A 21,354-nucleotide genomic window follows, 5' to 3' on the forward strand; every position below is an offset into this window, starting at 1 on the left:
AACATTTTATGTTTTATTAGACTCCTCCACTCACAAACAGCTGCTTGGAACAGAAGACGCAGCACTTTCCCAGGAGAGTAAAACTCTCCTGTTTTAGTGATCAATTTCAGTTTAATACTTCCAACGAACACTGCAGATATTATGTCTTGGCTGCATGTTAGTCTGAGTCATATACGCTCTTTAAATGTACAAAAGCCAGAGGGTTTACGTACTACAACGTAACATTAACAGCTCAAAGTGAAAAGCAGTAAATGTGAAGGGAAATGCAGTCCGAATACAGACGGGATGAGCCTAAACTCACTCACCTCCACGATGCTGCGCAGGTCTTTCACATACATGCGCTCCGTCTCTATGATCTCCATGACAACACGGTCCATGTAGGTCAGCTTTGGGTTGGGGGCCATGGTCTCTGAGACGACAGGTGAGGTGGGGCTGTAAGGTATTCCCACGCTCGCCCTTCTGTTGGCGGTGGCGTTGTTGTTATTCCATTGGTTGCTGATCACCCTGGGATCCAACGGTTGCCGCCAGCGTTCCCTGGAACCAGTAAGGGTGGGACTCCGATTTCCTGCCTGCTCTCTAGTGCCTTCTGCTGGGCTCAACTCCAGGTCGATGTCCTCCTCGCTCGGTATGGGGGGTGTGGTGGAGGAAGGAAGGGCCGCTGTGCTTCCAAAAAGGCTGTGGCTATCCCGGGATGAACCGGAGGACAGGGTGGACACCAGGCTCACCGGACGTTCCCCCTCGCCGTCCAGCGGCTCCATGTACACTTGGCCGTAACAGTCCAGGCTCAAATCTAGGTTACCCTGGACATGGTCAGCGGTGGAGAGCGGTGAGGACAACTGAGGACATTCTGGAAAGAGAGGAACAGAGAGAGAAGACAGCTTTGAAATGTTTGAGAAACTTTATCATTATGAAATTCTAACAATCTTTCTCCATAGACTGGTGAAGCGCTACAACAGAATATTTAAATTAAGTTATGTAGATGAAAATAAATTATATATACTTCTGATTTACAGTTATATTCGGTTATTAGTCTCTCAGATATGGGGCCCTCTAGGTTGAAAATCTCCACATATGAGACCAATCTTTTGTATTTCTTCAAACTCAAGTCATTGTCATTGACACTTACAGTAAGTTGCACATGTAAGCGAGACATTATTTGTATTAAATGTTGCTTCTAAAGAAATAAAGCTTGTGAATTAGCTTCTGAAAGGAATTTCTTCTTCCAAGTAATGAAATAAAAGCCATGTGCATAAAGATACCATTAAAAAGGTCCTACATGCAATGAATACAGTTCAAGCTGCCATCCAGGAGCCAATAAAAGCTGTCTGTGCTCCCTGGCTGAAAGAAAACAGGTGACGGTTTACAGTAAAAGCTCTTTCAGAAATTATTTCTGACATGACCTAATTGGAATGCAGTATATTCTTTGGAAAAAACAGCCATTTCCTCTTGTTCTTGACTACTAAAAGGTTGAACTTTGGAAATAAATGGAGCAACAGAAAACTGCAGGGGAAAAGAAAAAAAAAAACATGGTCAGGGGACCAGGAGCTTTGTTTCTCCCTCTTTACGTAGCCATGTCTGAATTTAAGAGAAATGGAATCCGTATTCTATTTCACCGACTTCCTGGCCAGCTGGGGAATTTTCCTTCGAAGCGTTTCCTAAATATATGAACTCATAGCGGTGTCAGAATGGAGTATTGAGTGGCCACTGTGCAGAGAGCTCAATTTCCTTAAATATTTTGAGAGCGAAGACGCCAAAAGCATTTTGCCAAGTTTAAGCAATGGAGCTTTGTCACTTAATTTGATTTCAGTCTAATAAACTGAAATGTATGCGGCACAAACCATCATCGAGTAAATCAGGGATACTGCCAAAGGGGATGGAGAGTATAATTTGGTGTTGATAGCTTGCAGATGTAGCTTACTTACTCTTTTTTACTCTACTCTACCTGTGCCCCGACACGGTTTCAACCTAAATGCTGTGATGATTAGATGTGAAGCAGTTCACAGCTGTCACACAAATCTTGTGGTGTAGAGAAAATGCCATCCACAATGAATCCCCTTTAAAAAGCTTGTCAACCTACAATTCTGTGCCAGAGATGGATCACACAACCTTTCACAGTTCTTATTGGGGGAAAAATGTGTTCACAATCCAAATATTTGGCTCATGATGGAAGAAAGGTTAGAGCTTTATAAAGCCTCGAGTGTTTCTAAAATAATCACAGTATTCTTGTGGCGGCACATGTCTGCATTCATTTGTGGGTGGGGGTTATTTTCAGTCGTTGGTCTTTAAATTACATTAAAAAAAAAAAAAAAAAAGCCAGACTGGATTTGCTTCCTACTCATTCAAATGCATGTCCTTGCCAGCTGTCTTGAACTTAAGTGAACAGACAATGGTCAAATATCCAGCTGTCGCATTCTAATTAAAAATTAGCAATTAAACTATATAATCAGGTCCTCCCTCTTTGTGATTAAAGTGAAGAATAAACACAAGATCTCCCACTGAACGTGATTAAGGTCAGTTCAAAACATTGTGAGTAAAAGTAGAAAAAGGTCTGAAAAAAATCCATAGGTAGTTATATTTAGTTGCCAGTAACCCAGAGTTTTCCTTCCCGTGCATGGATGTGCACTGATCCAGTGTGTGCAGTAAGAAGGAAGGGGTCAATGTGCAGTATTAACGTGTGTATCAATATAAAAAGATAATAGTAATAGAGGGGGATGAATCGCATCAAGCACCTCTGCTGCAGTCGCACCACCATGGATGGAACTTCCTAAGACCTGGCGACACAATCGTGGACATCACCCATTTTGTTGTCATAATTTCATAACAGGGGCCCAAGAAAAGAAAAAAAGACACCAAGTATTAAGTGGATAATGATGTGCAGGTTTGGTTCCATTAATGTACCTGGATGGCCAGCTAAAGTCTCAACATTCTGCAGGAAATCCTGTCATGAAAACAGTGGAACATGTGCAACTGGATGAGGAACTTAACATGAAAACACAAACTGCCTTTCAGTTCATTCAGGTTAGCACACACACACACACACACACACACACACTCACACGCACCTCTTGGCATCTTTAAACTTTCCATGAGTCAGTACTGAGCTCATCTCGTTCTCACTACAGTCCGTACTCGGTCCACAGCAAAACTTCCCAGCGGCGCAGTTCCCATGCAAAACCTCCCTGGCAGAAACAGATGAGCTGGCACGCAGAAGCCGACCACTAGAGAGAGTTCTGTTTACGGCCTGTGACAAATCATAGGGTTTATAGTGTAAAAGGGGTGTAGTGGTGAGTTATTACGCTGAATACATCAATATGAATGACAACAAAGCTTCTTCTGCTGTGCCGTATTTACTCTTTGGTTTTGAGCTTTGCTGTGTCGTGCGTGTGAAACTCCCTTCCTCCTTCCATCACTTCCTCCTACCCAGTATCCCTCTATAATAAAGCTGCTGTGCTGTTCCTCTTCCTACTTTTAACTTGGCAGTGTCTGCAGTCTACAGCACAACACAGGCTAATGATAGAAAAATGCAAAAGAACCATTCTTTGCATCTCTGTATTCACACGTGACAAAGTGTACAAAGTACAAACTTGAGTTCGGGACAAGCTCAACCTCTGTAGTGGCTTTGATTGACCACTTCAGAAGCAGAGTCTCCATAGGCAGGAAGTATCTGGAGCTGATACCATACCAACACACACACACACTAAATGCTTCAGGACAAAACATAGGTAGACCAGCACGGCCCATGTTAAAACCGGCTGTGCAAAAGAATGCAAATGACCTGCTTATCTCAGACAAGCTGGATGCCTGGGCTTCTGCACGGCAGTGCTAAGAGTTTCCAGTCAGCACATCACCTTGGAAAAGATAGAAAAAGTCAACATTGTTGTCTGCAATGTTTATTATGACGACGATCCTCTGACTTCCACTTCTTCAGTTTATTTTCACCCTGATCCTTTTCAAACAAGTTTATTATAAGAAATAATGAACACACGGTGTCGCTTCTTGCCTAAAGCTACTCCATCTCCTCCACATGAGCAAATATTTATAAATATTCACTGGAGAGGTTTGTAGCCACAGTGGCAAACCGTGCTTATTACTGTGTCACTCCATAGTCAGATGTTGAGTCGGGAATGATCTACAGTCAAATTTTGTATTTCAGAAACCTGCACACATTAAATCCCACAATGAAAATAAAACTTTCACTCGGCATGTCTGTCTATGAACAGTATTCACTTGTTTCTGATGACCATTTAGTATTTTAAAAGGATAAGAGTATATTTGTATCGTGAATCTTTGGATCTTTGGGTTTAAGTGTGGTTCTGATGCGTTGACCTCTGTTGTATGTATTGTTTCAGATGCCTCTGCAGTGTTAACAGCCATCGATTAGATCGTTAATAGTTTCCAACATGAAGATTTAATACATTTCTAGCACAATGAAGAAATATACCCCTCAGCAACAGGGAGAGATAAAAGATGCTTGACTTCTTTAACATAATTTTTCCACTATTAAACGCTTGGAAAAAATCTTTGTCGAATTTATCTACAGGCCATTTTCCAGTGATGTTTTTTTCACCTTAAATTACTTTCTACTTAATGCGAGGAGCAGCGAACACAAATTTGGGCCAATTATCAAGTCGCTAAAGCAGTTAAACATAATTCACACACTCAAACTTAAGTATTTATTACTTTTACAGGGGAAATAAACTGAAACTCTGTGGTAAGATATTTGAAAAATGCACCAACGGTGCATAGACAACGTCACGGAGAGTATCATCAGAGCTGTACTGAGACGGTCCTGTAAAAAGGTCCAGTTGAACTGGCGTAAACATGTTACTCAGGCCTACTGAGGGAAAGTCCCACTCGGCTGTTTTCTGTCGTCAGCATAATTTTAGCACACCAACCTGGTGAAAAGTTGCCAAAGTTGATCAGGATTGAGGTGTTCTTCCAGAGTATTTACAAATGCAGTCACTTTTGTACAAACAACTAACCATGTGTGTTGATCTGAATAAGCACATGATACAACACTTGGTTAAGTTTCAACAAGTAGACATGGGCCAGTCGCGGTTTGATGATCCAGAGACGTCATTCGAAACCCCTCTCAGGCTGGGTTATTTTTACTGGCCTGCTGGAGTTGGGCTTTCTGAGCTACCAACATCCAAGTCTGCTACGACCAGATACTTGCCTCATGTGAGTGATGGTTTCCTTTATATCCACACACGTGAAAAACTTACCAAAACCCTGTCCAAGCATAATTTGTGAGCATATTTATATTTAATGAGTGATGGCTTCTGCTGACACTTCCCTCCATGAGCTCAGTGGGCAGAACTGCAAAAACATCTCACACACAAACCTGCTGGAGAATGTTAATTACATGACCAGTTGTGGTCTTGAGAGAAAAATCTTTTTTGACAAGCCAAACCTGTGATTTTCACACTCTCACATTATAATTACACTAAGCATTATAACACAAGTAAAGCCAACGCTGACTTGTGTTACGCAACGATACGACTGCTAACTTAAACCTTTAACAATTAACCCAGTCGAAGCTAAAAAGGCAGTCGTATTTGGACTACACTTAAGATTAATAAACCGCAAAGACTTGTTTAGAACCTACTTATTCTTCCTAATAACCTTAAGACTCTATAAGAGAGATTAGGTCAGAAAGCTGATCGTTGAACTAAAAGAAAAATAGTTGAAATTCCAGAAACAGCCTTCCAGTCCCTCAGTGTAATTCCTTGCATTCCTAGGTTAACTTTTACAGACAAAGATGTGTTAATGCTTGACGTGTGGTATCTCTTCTCTTGTTGTTGAGTCTTTGTGACGTTCAAGAACACAAACTGGAATTCAGGACATCCATTCAACACGTAGCCAAATAACTGATTACTAAAGAAATCCCCAAGTAAAATATCAAACCAAGAAGTCTTCCTTCGATTTGATGGAGAGGAAACATTTTTTGTTTTATTACTACCGGTGGACTCAATGACTAATCAGTCTAGAACTAGTAATGTGAAGTCTAAACTTGTTGCAGTCTGAGCTTATCACGCTGTTAACAATGCCAACATTTCTGCCTCTGACATCATGGTTACAGGGCAGTCAGGGAGCTGAATAGAGACATTGAAGTGAAAAACCACAGAACCTGATTATTAACGTTTCAAAAACATTGCTGTTATCTGTGAGACAGGGACGGTCTGTGTCTGGAGTTGTTTGTGTATGAAATGCATAGCATTGCTTTATGTGGCAAGCTGTCTGGCTTGCGCAAAACTTTTATATTTCTTTTTGCATTCTTGGTCAATGACAGACGCGTTTAAGCAGCAACAATAAGTTCTTGCTGTAACCTCCACTGACTTGATCTGGCACATGTCCTCAGCTAGGAGTTGCAACCTCTGCCGAGACCATGATAAGCTACAGCATGCAGCGATGACGAGAAAGGGAAAGCGTTGCACAACTCCAAGAGAGTATGACTTGCTTTGCGTCAGCAGTTCAAGGAAACTATGCAACCATGCAAATTATATCCAAGACAAACAGAGTATATTGTCTTTATTCTGACATCAAAAAGTGCCATGTCCATAAACCTTTTTCCTTTAAACCGTTTCAGAGTCAACAGGATGGGAAAGCTCTAAGATCTCTTCCAGTTGCTCATGTCACACAACTCATGTTTGAGTGCACACATGAAGACAAACAAAAACTATAAAAAAGTCTGAATTAATAAATAATATAGGTTCCAAACTCCCCAATGGAAACGGCTCAAACATTAACAACATTGAGTTAAGAGTTAAGACGCTAAAAACAAATACAGCCCTTTTCTGTTATTCATACAAGTTTAAATGCATTTCATACCTCAAGATGAAGCTTGTGTGATATGTCCAATGAACCAGATGACTAAAAGAGCAGGGTGTCAGGAAGATCTCCAGATCACCTTTTTCCAGGCTCCACTCATCCCTCCTACTCCTGTGACTAGACCTAATATGATGAATGGTGAGTGTATTCTCTTCATCGGTAATTAAAAAAAAAAAAAAAAGGGCACACCTGTCTAACTTTGAACTGCTTTAGCTCACGATAATCCCCACGGACTTCACAAACTTTCACAGTATGGCTTGTGCCCTTTTGTGTTCTAAGCAAATCAGGTGCAAAGAAACAGGAACTGCTTATATCTCTGTTCAGGATGCAAATGCTTCTCCGAAAGATCCAGGAAATGTGCGCATTACAAAACAGCCTGTTTTCAGTAGAAAACAAGGATGACAAAGCTGAAACAGGTTTTGAGCACACCATCACCTTTTTATTTCCCTGTTTATTTTTGTTTCACTTAGAATACAAAGCAAGCAATGTAAGTTCATGAAAAAGGGTGATGTAAACAGAATACATCACAGAAATAAAAAAAAAGAAGCAAAAGAGCAAGCCGCTGCCTGCTGAGTTAGTAACCCTCACACAGCCATAAAGCTTGATTCATACTGAGTCACACATCAAATGATGATGAATATGAACCCAGCGGAGAGTGAATCATTCCCAAAGTCACCTTGTGATGTACAGACTGTATCTGCCGCTGCATGATCAGGGATGGTCACCTGAAAAGATTATTTCTTATTCATTAGGTACCTGGCACTTCGTCCACTTCAGGAGAAAAATAATAATAACTAAAGGTATGTACTTTCGGATTTATCCACAACAACTGAAGTTTCCTCATTAAAGTTTATGACTTTTTACGCAACAAACCTTTTTTCTTCCTTTGGGAGACGTCCAACTAAAAACACATTCCTGCCGTCTTTCACTTTTTTCTTCATCTTCTCAGCAAATCCTCTGACTGTAACTCATCTTCCACAATAAAGTGAGAAACAAGGTGCAAAATCCTACGTCCTCGTTGGCTGAGAAGGGTGTTTACTTTCGTACAAGCAGAAAACGTTACAATTTCAAAATCAGCTTTAGCTACACTAATCTGTTAACTGATCCCTCAGAGCCAGGTTTGTGTGACCTCATTTCCCCGGGGGCTGTGAGAGGGAATCGTGTTTTCTACAACATCCAAATAAAAGCCTTTCCACCCCCTCAAGGTTCATTCCTCACTTCCTTTTTCCACACCCTTCACAACCTAAGGCGATCTGCTCCTCCCCCGGTGGTTGATGTGACGGGGAGGTTGTCAGACCTCCTAGGGAAGAACCCCTCCCCACCTCGTAAACGGTGAACGGCCACCCCCCCAAGACATGAGGCATGAATATACAGAGTTCCTCGGGGGGGTTAGGCCTTCACAGATCATTATCAAACAGCATGAGCCAGACGACCGGTGATACGTCACAGGTACCAATATGGAAAGAAAAACCCGGGTTAGGTTTTCATCTAATAGCAGCCTTTCACATGTGGAAGGTGATTTACACCTGCAGCTGGCCTCACTCTGACCCTTCATTACACGTTAATGATTAACCTGAAGGTCAGCAAATACACCGCTGTGTACAACAGGTACTACCACACACACACACGCACACACGCACACGCACGCACACGCACACGCACACGCACTAAATTCCTCACTGACAGTCAAGGTTAAATGCTGTACTGGGAAGCGTTTGGGGATTTTTGGAGTTCAAAACTGAAACTAAATTCACATCTTTTCAAGCGACAGCAATTTCTTTGGTATTGTTACACATCAACATGTTTGTAAGTATTGTTTTTCTAAATGTAATTCTTGGAAGAGCTGTTATTGAAGCTCCTTCGGATGTCCAAAAGGGTCATTAAAAAAAAAAAAGGTGTCCATTAATTAAAATATTTAATTATTCCTGAGAAATGATATATCAGATTAAATTAGCCTTATTTCAACAATGCAACAAAAAACCAAATAGGCAAAAAAAGACAGATGAAAACCACTTCGTTTACATTCAAGTGTTTTAGACTTCTCAAATTAGCAGGACAATGATCCTTAAAAAAAAAAAAGCTCAAATCCAGTCTCCTAAAGCTCCCTGTGTTCTCAACCTCTGGCTCCTAAAGGATCCAGCCGTGCCAGCTGACCTCAGTTCATAGGCATGTGATGATCCACTCTGGAAGCTCCTCCATCAACAAGCAACCCCCCTTCAAGATCTCCTGAGGCACTCGCACACAGCAGGCTGCGCCGAGTCCGTGTTTTAAACACACTTCTGGCCCGTGAGGTGTGAGCCCTTTGTAAACATTACCACCAGTTTGACAGTCTACAGCCAAACAGCTGCCCTGTTAGCGCCTCTCTGCAGAGTTTACATTGTCTGGATGCTGGAAAGCTCTGCAAGGAGATGATGACAGTTCCGGTCTAGATTAAAAACTAAACAGTTTGCAGTTTAATGAACAAAAGCACCAATATTACCTAAAACAACATTCATTTTGAACATAAAATACAAAATGAACATAATTTTGGCTTGGCCCTCCATCTGTATCACATAAATAGTATACTTGCTTACAAAATGTCGAATAAAAGTTATAAACTGCGAAGAAAGTTGATAAAGAGATTAATAATTACTGTAAATGAAGTCAATAATCCACTGGAAGATCTCTGTTGAGGTTTTTCTGAGAGGATGTTAAATAATTTACACTGAAAGTTTGGAAGTCCGAGTCAGACATTGACCAGAAATATATTAAGTGTGATGTTTTATACGTTAAAGTTAAAATGGAAATAGCAACTAGGTCATGCAAATGATTTACATACACCACAGCAGTGCAAACGTTCAATGAGGGGGGCGTTTTGTTCAGTTATCAGTGCACAAGTTCAAATGTTTCCTGAGCAGGAGTTACTGCAGCCTCACATGAAGCTGCATGTGATTAATGCTACAGGCAATTAAGCAGAAAAGGCATTTCCAGTCCAGGAGCTCCCTTAACAAGCCCACTCAGGGATGCAGCCATCCCTGCCACCATCTATCTACATCCCCAACCCTATGCCCAGTGGTCTGGAAAAGCTGCAGTGAAAGGAGATGATCCATCCGTCCCCCCAGAACCCCGTTAAAGCTGTACATTCTGCACACGCAGCTACATTCCTGTTTGGGGTTAAGTAGGTCAGAGAGAAGCCTTATCTTTGAGAGGTTTTTCATGCAGCCTCAGGTCTATTAATGCCTGGTTGAGCCAACATCGTCAGACTGATGGTCCTGACATACATGCTTTTGGAGGGGGAGGAGTTGAAATATACATCACATGGGGCCCACAAGGATTGTACGAATTATGACAGAATGTAAAACTTCATGGGAAGTATAAGGAGGGTTTTATAGGTTCCCATCCTCAAGGGAACAGCAATGGAGGAAATACAAATTCATTTTTCGAATAAAACTAATGGTGACATAACCATCAAGCTCCAGTTTCTCAGAAGGGTTTCAATCTGGTTCTTCACAGCCTTTTTAATCTTTTATCTTCATCATTCTTACTTCTTGTTAACCCCATCCAATCATCAACTCACAGAGATGGCTCATTTCTATCCATGCTGCTTTCTCATCACCATCCACCTGCTGCAGGGATCCGGGGTCAGACGCACTTTAACAACCCCTGGTTTATAAGTAAGCAGTTTGAAAAAGTTTAAAATGCAAGCAAGGAGATATTTGTGCTGGATCTTATGAGCGGAAATGAATGAAATAAATAAAGATTTGCATGAGAGCGACAAACTGAGCCAAACGCCTCCTCTGACCAACGCCAAACCAAAAGGACAGGCGTGGGGGAAAAAAGGCAAGCATTGACACATTGGTATTCTTCAGCCAAAGTGGAAGACCAGAGCCAAATGTGTTCAGTAGACAGGAGGGGAGGGGGCGGTGGTGGGTTGAAGGACAGAGCAGGCAAACGCATACAAAGAGGCTCTCTGTTGATGCTGTAGCTGTGCGACTGAAGAATATAAACACTAAAATAATATGTAATTTGAGCGGCCGACGGTGTACAAAGTCAGCACAGCTGGCTGGACTAACCACCTTGTCACAGATTCGGACATATTCTGGTGTGATGTGCAAGTGTTGGGTTGTTTCAGCTGCATGAAGGGGGCCGGCCTAGCGCTGCAGACACACAAAGAGCCTCTCTGCCAGCTGAGAGTGTAGGACGGGAGTTCATTGCTCTTTCAGAGCCTTTACATTTCCTCTTTTCCTCCATTTTCAGGGTTTTTCCAGATCACATCTGCTGCAGAGTGGTGTTATGTTAGCCCACTTTGGTGGGCACACCAGCAGGGATTAAATCCCCAGTTAAAAAAAAAACAACCTCTATATGAAAAATAGTCAATGTATACAAAGAAATTGAGAGGACAAAAGTAATTCCAAGTACAACAGCAATAATTTTACCTTCCCCCATTTGGCCCTGGTGGAGAGCAGAATGGGACCCCTGTGGCATGGCACGCAGGCCTTTGGAGCTGAAGAAAAGAAAGCAAAGGTTTAGATATAATCCAGACTTGTCAAGATTTATGATGGATATAGTGACATTTATCATTTTCAGTGGGCTGTGCTCTGTATTATGTAACCACTTTGTCAACCAGTTTTCATTTCTCTCATGATTAGACGCAGTATAAACAAGTCAATATACAAAAAGGAAATTCTTCCCATTCCGCTGCCCACGGCGCTGTGCTGGCTCCAGCCTGCCGTTTCTTTATGCACGAAGAAGCTGGAGCAGCAACTGTGATATGAGCTGATGCTAATCAGTGCAGAAACGCATTGAGCGAGACCAAAACCTCCCGTTAAATGAGAGCTCAAGAAGATCTCTGATGTCTATGATGACTATGTGAAGATTAATCTGCATAGATAATGTTCTTCCAAAACAGCATTTCATATTGCTACTATGAAATCATGGCTCATATTTACAGAAGCATAAAAGGGAGAGTCAAACACTTAACTATGCATGGCAAATTAAAACATCTCTCATTACCAGTTTCAGCCCTGGTCTCTAATCTCTTGTGCCAGACTGTGATTTTATTAATGATGAGTTGCGCCCCCTCAGACCCACTTTGCTGCCAGTTTCTCACATCACGCCCTATCCTTCTCCTTACAGCAAATTAACAGTGCATGAGAACTAGTCCCTCTGTGATTCCTGGTTAGCCTCAGGCCTTTTAAAACACCACATTCTTGGGTCAGCCAGATCAGAGGAACAGGAATTCTTCAGGGATTAGGATGGAGCATTGTTCCCATTGCATCTGCTGGTCACTGTGCCGAGCTGACAGCCAGGCCAGCCGGGGCCAGACCGAGTCCGCTGCCAGGAGGCTCGCCAATTAAGTTGTGCAGGAATGCAAGGAGAAAAGTCATGGAGCTAGATGGGCACATCAGGATCACTGTTTCACTGCAGGGTCCTTTCCACTGTAGCCTGGACTCAGGAAAGCTTTCAAACCTTGTACAGCAAAAACTTTTAATATTATTAGTTTTTTGTTCACCTTCAGGAAAACGACAATAAGTACATAAGAAATGAAAATAGATCTCTGTCCTATCCAAATAAAATCTAGGTTTTTGTTGGACTCATAAGCTCTTCATTTTTAACTTATTTGAAGGCCCTACTGTTCAGTTGAATACTCCTAGAAGAAGCTATATTTTTAAAAACAGTGGGACTCCACTTGTCTGCATCTCTTAAAAGGGAAAAAAGGGGTGCAAACGTAAACAAGAATGCAAATGTATGAATGTAATCAAGAAATAAATCACAAATTTTGAGTGGTGTGTATGTGGCTGAGCCACATTTTCTTCCCCCCTGAAAGTACTCTACTAGGGCTGGGGATCGATTCAAATGTCAAGAATCGATTTGATTCTGATATCTATTTGGTTGGTGTTATTAAAACTGTTTTTATAGTATTATATTGAGATTAAACAGCAAGTATTGGCAGCTAATGATGCTGTAAGGACCAATCACCTCCCAGAATGCTGATAGAACTGCTTTCAGAAACATCATGTGGGTCAGAATTACCAAACAGATCCAGGGCAGCAAACAGAGTCGTATGAAATCGGTTTTATTTTTTCCCACATTCCGTTTTTATTTGTTCCATTTTCGGTCTATTTTGGTTTTTAATTTTTGAGCATTTGGTTTTTATCATCTTTTGCAAATGTAACCCCAAGACAGTATATAAAGTAATGGAATATAAACAATTTATGCAATTATAACCTAACACTTTAATGTGTTCATACCTTTAAACATATTTAAAGGCAAAAACATGGCACCAGTTATTCTCGTGTCCAACAAAACATTCCTTTTTTGAGGATAAACAAAAAAATAACCAAAAGTTGTAATGTAATGATGAAAAAAAAAATACATAAATAAAAAAAATTTTAAAATCGATCTTTAGACATATGAATTGATTTAGAATTGGGAAATCGATTTTTTCAACACAGGCCTATACTCTACGCCTCCAAATGTTGAACAACAAACAGGTTTCAACATGCTTATGATTCAAAATTGGTCAATTCAGCCATCATAGCTACCTAAATTGGTATTGATTTGTCTACAATATATAATACGTGTGACTGAAGTCAATTACTGGTATCTTGCTGTTGAGCAAAGACAGTCACAAATGCTGCAAATTCAGAAGTACACAGTCCCGTCTATGTTGCTGTGCTTCCTGGTGGCCGAAGTTTTTTTTTGCTGTTCAGACAATTGAGTTTCAAGTTGGTCAGTTTATTGCGCAGGAGAGCCACTCGTATTGAGAGGCTGCCTTTGAACTTGTTGCAGGAACCTAATAAAGTCCCCTGATAATGCCAGATCCTACGACCCTCCATCCAACACCAACTAATAACCAGACCTAAACTATGCTAATCTGTCTTTGGTCAAGGAGAGGCCAGATTGGGAACAATGGGATCAAACCTATACAACATAGACGTCTGGGTCTTTTCCTAATGTCAAATCCAAGGCTGTTTGTGGTGCAACAAGGCTGGTTGGATGGAGACAGTGCAGCTTTCTGAATCATCTTAAGACACATGATAAAGCAGGTAAATTTTTTTTTATCTTAAAACTACTAGACAAAATTCTAAAAATCCCAATTCATTAACTTTCAGCTCCTATATGCCCTCCCATGACAAATTTAAATCTTTGTTTTCCTAAGGAGGGGGTAGGGCCGCGTTTCAAATCCCAAAGAAAACATAACATACAGACTTACATTCATGCCAGTCTGACCACCTGTGCTTTTACTAAATGCCATTTCACACAAATGGAGAGCATTTGGTTCCCACAGCTGATGACTGCATTACCCGCAGCATGAACCTCCCACATGAGAATTTACAACTTGGCCCTTAATTGAACACAGATGCAACAAGAGCCAATCTGGCGGTTATTAAAAAAAGACTTGAAGGGGATCGTTTCTACAGATGAGCCGATAAATATCCTTGTTTCTCCTAATTGACAGGCTTTACCTAGATCCAGGCAAACAAAGTCTGAATCCCTGTTTCTGATCAAAACGGATTAATAAGGGAGGGACACCAGTCTGTCTGTCATGCAGATGAAGTGGAGTTTAGCTTGTTATACAAAAACTTTCCTCCAGGAATGATGACCACATGCAGCTTTTATTCCCTACAGACAACCAGAGGAGGTTTAACAGAAGTGAAACCAATAAACATGTCTGCAGAGGAAAACACTACTTCTCCTAACACCAGACATGACACTTTCTCTTCAGGAAGACTCACAGAGGGCACAGACAAGTCAGCAAGGACGGGACATCGTGTATAATCAAAACAAGGCTGTGTAAAAACCGCTTGGCTGGCTGGGTTTGTTGTGATAAAAAGGGGTTTCATTTGTTGCAGAGATGGTGCATACAAAGCTAAAATCTGAGATATTTATACACAGAGGCTGGCATGCAACCTCAAATCAAAAACAGTTGGATCATGTCAGTTGTGTCTGGTTCAATGTTGCAAGACTTCTTTTGTCCTTACTCCTGGCACTTGAACAGCGCATTTTAAGAGTTATTTTATTTTTTCTTTGACATAGGGTGGGGGGAATAAAATTGAATAATTATCTTTTTCTCCCTTTCTTGTGTGTAAATTAACTGTAACTTAAACGTAACAAGTGCTCAAAAGAATTAACGCTCCAACTTAATGACTTAACAACTGTTAATTCTGTTGTTGACTAGTATTAAGGTGTTAAGTTGTGAAAAAAGTCTTGAAAATATATTACTACGGCTTAAAAATCAACTAAGCCAGTTAAAGTGTAGTTTTATCCGTCTAATCTCTAAAGGCTCAGTGAAATTACAATTTCTCACTAACAGTTTATATGATGCTCTGGTCATTTTAGATCAAGTTTCTGAGTACACCTGTTCAGAAGATTATCAATGATCTTGGCAGCTGAAAGCCATTCAGTGTCTAAGTTTTAACATTTTTTTGGAAAAAAAAACAAAAAAAAAACAGATTTATTGTGTCTCTGCCTTTAAATGGAAAATACTTTTTGCAAGTTTGTTCAAAAAGCACAAAAACACTTTAGAGCAGTCACACTTTTCACCATTCAGTTTTAGTGTGTGGATGTGCTGAGAGACAAATCCAATGGTTTTATGTCATCACTCAGAAATGCTGCTGTAGCACTTCAAGAAAAATATTTATATTAACAATTGTGCATTACAAAAGTGTGATTACAACAACAGGTTGGAAGGATATGTGAATCGAATAAGATACATAAATGTTCCTTTTGTGTGACAATCAAAGTGCGCAATAAGTTTAGCCAAGTAGGAACTAAAAATAACAGCAAGAATTCACGCTGCCCCCCGTCTCAATTGGCGACCTACCGCATGATGATGCCTGAAGCGTTTACCCCAACAAGCCCATGGGACAGTGGAAGTATGACATCAGTCCTTTGGGATGTCTCAAACCAGACACGGTGGGCCAGATTTCTTTAAGATTCATTAATCAGGACGGATGTTTATGTTCAGAGCAAATATTCTAACCAGGATCCTGGATTTTTCAGTGGTCCTGCAGACTGACCAAGAAAGAGTCTTTATAATATCAGATTGGTGCCATGTTTACCTTGGATGACCTCTCTGGTACCCTCTTACCCCGTCTATTTCTGCTACAAAATGCCCCCGAAGACATCTTTTCAGTGAGTGCCCTATTTTCCCACATTAATCCTGCAGTTTGCCCTCTGACACACAGCTTTAAGAGATGATGGTTTTTCATTCACGTGGAGAGGGGGGGAACACAATGCACCCCGATGGCTGGTCTACATCTCAATCAATGCCTCAACCCAACAAAAGACACTGCCTTCAACTTCAATATAAGCACAAAACATACGTCTCCTGTTTTTCATTTGCTGCATCATGAGCATACTGCTAAAATGTGGAGATACGGGATTCATTCAAATGAACACCCAGAGGCCATTCAGAGGGATTTCAGTCCATATGGTACATGTATTCTTCAGCAGCCAAAATAACCCTTGATGGGAGAATAATTGTTTCCTACTGTTAGGTAAAAAAGGTAAAAGTGGCATTTCACCCCTTCCCCCAGAAGACCGATAAACACAGAGCGCATACCTGGCAAGAGATACTGGGAAATGCCATCTGAGTGGGCAAATGACAAGCGAAGGCTTCAAGCTTTTTAAAATCATAAATGGTAAACGTCCATGGGGTAAGCAGTCCTCCATAATGTGCTGCAGTTTGGAGGGGAGAGGGACGAGACTGTTGGTTAAAATTAGATGGCAAGCCTTTAAACAGAACTCGAGCATGCTCATTTAAAGCTACATTACACCGTATTTGCTTGCCAAAAGCTTCTTTTCCGATCACAATGGTGTGTGAATATTGGAATCACAAAACCTGTCTTTGAGCACCAAAGATCTTCATGACAAATAAAAAGGCTCAAAGGCTTTAAAGTTGATGAAACCATGCTTTCACTGTGCAGCTCCGATGATTTTAATCACAGCTGCAGCATACCAAGACTCAAAACGAAGGAACTGAGGGCCAACTATGAGATCCAAGACTGTAGTTTCTTGTCTGGACCACCGAAATAGCAGTACAGTTCATTGCCCTAATTCAATATTTATCAGAAATCAAGCTGATGTGATAAGTTATGGTGTGAAAGGTCAAGTGAGGTCAGAAAAAAGAAGCAGCACAAGATGAATCTTTTCAGGATTAATTAACTGAATTTGGTCCCATTCTTTTACACTGCTGGTGGGAAGAGTTGCCGACCTATGACCAGCCTACATTTAAAACCTAACTGTGCCTCACCAGGGTGCTCATTAGAACAAACAATTAGCTTTTCTGGGGCCAAGTATGGGCACCGTGGGGGAGGCATGGGATGTAGGAGGAGAGGAAATGGCAAATGATTCAACTGTGGCATGATAGTGTTCCCTCAGAAGATTAGTGGTGAAGTGGAAAATTTCACTTCCTGTCAAGAATAATAATAATTTAAGAGAATAAATTGCAGCAGGCGAGCAAAGTTCATTCAAGTGAGAGTGTTTTCCTTCAAAGACAAACAAAAGTTATCTGACTGATACTCCCAGACTTGTCCACCTCCTCTTCCTTGCAGCCTGAAATATGAAGCAGAACTGCATCTAAAATGTGATTTATATAAACTAAAGCAATATTAGAGAAGAGCTTCATCGTAAAGAAAGGGCTTTTGTTTTAAAGCAAGTAGTCCATGTTTCCAAAGCAGATCCCAGTCAAAACCTATAATAAAAATACATCTATGCAGATGATGTGCAACTTGGAGCTGAAAAACTACAGAATTTTACTCCGTTTGTTTGTTTTTATTAGCAAGTGGAAGCTTTTAAAAACTTAATTAAAAAAACAAACAAACAAAGCATTGGATAAAAACTTTAAACTAAACCAACGTTTGACAAGGAGCTTGTTTAACTTAAGCTCATGTTAAATTGGCTGAGATTTGGTAAAGTTGTTAAGAGCATTGTCCATACCGAATTCGCCAATTCCCTTCCTTCCAGCGACTACAGCCCAGAGTTAAGCCTTTATCCTTATCCTTCCTTGTTAAAAATGATGATTTACTCCGTCAGGTTCTTCTTTTCACATGGTACACGCCGCTCACACATCCGCGTCCCCAGCTCGGACCAAACGCACTGCTGCTGCATCTCTGGAGAAGAACTGCCGAGAACTGGTGCTGCTTTCACAGCTGTTCGGAAATATTAAACACCGAGGGACGACTGCGAGCGCCACAAAACTGCGTATGCTTAATCTGCGCAGCTTTGAAATACCTTGACTCCCGGAACGAACAAAATCCAACAAAAAAAATATTTCAAAGTGGATGAATGATTAATACTATTATAACATTTTGCAACAGTTTGTTTTAAGGAATGAAAGATCAGATGTATGGAAGAAGTTCTAATTTACGTGACATATGAATGTAACAAAGGAACGCCTGTTTGTGAAAGGCCAACAGCTTGGCATCAGAGGCATTCACTCATAACATCTGGATTGCGTCGTTTAGTAATATATTTCAATCTAAAACAGTTTTAAATAAACGAATTATCTTAGCTTTTATCCATAAACTATCCTCGCTCATGCAATTTGCACTCAAAACAATGGCATTCTTGTGAAAGATAAAACATTGTTACCCTACAAATTACATTTATGAGGGCCTTGTCAGTAAAATGGAGAGCTCACAAAGAATGGCTTCAGTGTATCTATTGATGTGTGTTAATTTATGTGAGGCGCTTTTGCTTTTCTTCACCCCCGCCTCTCTCTCTGCTGTCCTCTTGAAAATTATCTCATGCTCCCTATACAAAGCTGAGGAAAGCATCATGCTTGACCACGCTGCACGACTATTTCAGTGACTGTGTGTGAGGTTTTGTGAAGATTTAATGACTGGTGGGATGGGGTTCACATGGGATAGTTCACATTGATGAAATGTCTGCACAGTTGTTTGGGATTGATTTACCAATATTGCCATCTGCTGGTGAAGATTAAAAAATATCACACCTCGAAAAGCTACCCTCATCAGAGTTGTGCTTCACTGCCTTCACGGGTTTTGAGCATGTTTTTGAACATGTTATTTAAAAAAAAAGAACAAAACAACTTAAACAACTTAGATGACTGTTTTTGTTGTAAGAGGCATCATTTAAACAAACGTGCACCTGCTGTTTAGGTTACACATTGTTGCTGTGTCCTCCATTTTCACTTATCACTCTGGAGGTCACTGAGTCAGAGATAAAACACACCAGTTCATGTTATTCCTCCTTTAAACTGAGTCATATCTGTTGTTTTTCTATGTGCCAGAAAGATGCTTCTAAAGATCGACCATATTGCAAGTGGAGCATTAGTTCACAGCCATTTCCCAGCCTTTACAGACATAGGGCCCGATTTACTAAGATCTTAAATAAAGAGTACTAAATTGCGTGTGCACTGAAAAAGTTTGCGCGTGCTGTTGTTGTGTATTTTGCGGGTGATCAACTAAGATTGCGTGCGCAATTGATAACAGGTGCAAACTGCAGTATTTAAATGAGGTGTTGCGTGTCTTACGGTTTGTGAGCGCAAAATGAAATTTGACGAGTTGGAGTTAGAGATATTAGTGGAAGAGGCAAATTGTTGTGCCGTATTCAGCACCCCTGCCGTGAAAAGCACCCCCTCGTATATTCAATGATAAGTAGACCAAGAAAAAAAACAACACACTGACACTTCAATATATTTATATATACACACTCACACAAACACATACTTAGGAGTTTATATTATATATATTTACAAATATCATGGAAGACAACACAGTAAGCAGGCTATTAATTAATGACATCAATAACCATTTACCCGATTTTTGTTATCTGTGACTGTGATTGTGGGAAAGTATGACTATTGTGGAATCCATGAGCGCATTTAAACATGAATCATTAACACAAAACTGGACGCTAAACAGAACGTGACACTGAATGAGAATATCATTTTTGTCAGACGAGGGGGTGCTTTTCATGGCAGGGGTGCTGAATACGGCACAACATCGGGGTATGACAACTGCAGAACAAGTATAAGCGCACAATAAGAAACACTTTTTTCTCCATGAAAACACGTGATTTATTTATTATCACAAATAAAAAAAATGAAGGTGCCTCCTGTGGCAACCTTTTGCTGAATAATACTCGATTTAACATTCAAATAAAATATTTCTCCTTTTGCATGTGGAGAATCCTCAGCACAAGTTGAGCCATCCCCACCCCAGTCCTCAAATCAGGCACCAACAAGCATCGGTGCGTAATGCTGGGCAGATTAGCACCTTCCTTTCGAACGTATTAAATACAGACGCAATCACAATCCCCACAAAAACTTTCAGGCTTGGTAAATGTCATTGCGTGTGGTAAAAAGAGATATTTGCATTTTCCCCTCCCAGTATTTAGCGATTTCTGGCGGGTACGCCCCATATTGATTATTCATCAGGGCAAAAGTACTAAATGAATAGCGTGTGCTATTTCGCTCATTTGAGAGGCGCAGTCCTCTTTGCACGCTGTTAGTAGATCAGTTTACACATTGGTTTGCAGGTGATGTCAAGTTTGCACACGTTTTTACGCACGCAAACCTTTAGTAAATCAGGCCCATATTGTATCAAGTTTGGGCCGAGAATCTAGTTGGATAACATTAAGACTTTCAATAAGTTTTTCTTAAAAGTATCTCCATGTTTTACTGCAGCTTGCAGGCCGTAACCATATTGGCATTTTGTTGAAACAAAAGGTAAAATACGTTGCGCACATCCAATATCTCAACAGGGGCTGGTTTCAAAACATAGATGCAGGAAAAAACAAGAGAGGAGACCGCACACTTTTGCTCCCTACTGCAGATTTATTTAGCACATCAAATGTCGCTCGAAACGTTACGAAAATTCTGAAGAAGGGAAAAATGCGCTCGAAACGTTACGACGTTTGATGTGCAAAATAAATCTGCACTAGGGAGCAAAAGTGTGCGGTCTCCTCTCTTGTTTTTTCCTGCATTTTGTTGAAACAGAAACCTTTACCCCTCCTGGGATTTTGAGTACTCAAGTTTTTATTTTCTTTGTTCTGCTTTACATAATTGTTCTGCCCTTAGAAGGATACCCCTGGTGTCTCCTGTAGAAAAGGATGGTGTTAGACTGTAGGGATATGTTAATTGAGGTGATAGTGTTTTCTTTCAACCACACTGCTGGGAGTTGTGGTGACACAGTTCCACATTAACATTCAACTTGAAAACTCATATTAAGGAGTCATGTGTCTTTTATTTATAAATGTCTTCTGTCTAGACACATTATTGGCCTGATTTGGTGAACGATGCTTATTTTAACCTTCTGTACGGTTGTCTCATCTCCACAAATGATGGTAACAAGTCTGAGTGAGACCTTTCCTCTTTGACATCTCAGTTTTGCTGCTCAACCAGACTCAACCACACTCAGGTCCTTCAAATTTCTTGTATCTCTTCCTTAATTCTTCCGTCTGGAAATTTCAAAGTCAGTTCTCTGAACCTCATGGTTTTGTTTTCCTTCTGACTTACAAAGTTTGGATGACAGAACTTTTGATTTAACATCAGAATACTAGACTGAAGAGTAT

At 40.6% G+C, this 21,354-nt stretch overlaps 1 protein-coding gene across 1 annotated transcript in view; it reads right to left on the reverse strand.

The window, feature by feature from the left end:
• LOC133462017 (pleckstrin homology domain-containing family G member 3) overlaps positions 1–16,509 on the reverse strand; it is a 33,147-nt gene extending 16,638 nt beyond the window's left edge. Inside the window, exons 1-3 of the mRNA XM_061743094.1 lie at positions 16,379–16,509; positions 11,247–11,314; positions 306–847 (exon numbers count right to left, since the gene is read on the reverse strand). Coding sequence (XP_061599078.1) covers positions 306–847; positions 11,247–11,314; positions 16,379–16,488 — 720 coding nt within the window. The 5' untranslated portion in view covers positions 16,489–16,509. The remainder of the gene's footprint in view (positions 1–305; positions 848–11,246; positions 11,315–16,378) is intronic.
• Between the last annotated feature and the right edge of the window lie 4,845 nt (positions 16,510–21,354).

Source organism: Cololabis saira, chromosome 16, assembly GCF_033807715.1.
Source record: "Cololabis saira isolate AMF1-May2022 chromosome 16, fColSai1.1, whole genome shotgun sequence".
Classification (NCBI taxonomy): Eukaryota; Metazoa; Chordata; class Actinopteri; order Beloniformes; family Belonidae; genus Cololabis; species Cololabis saira.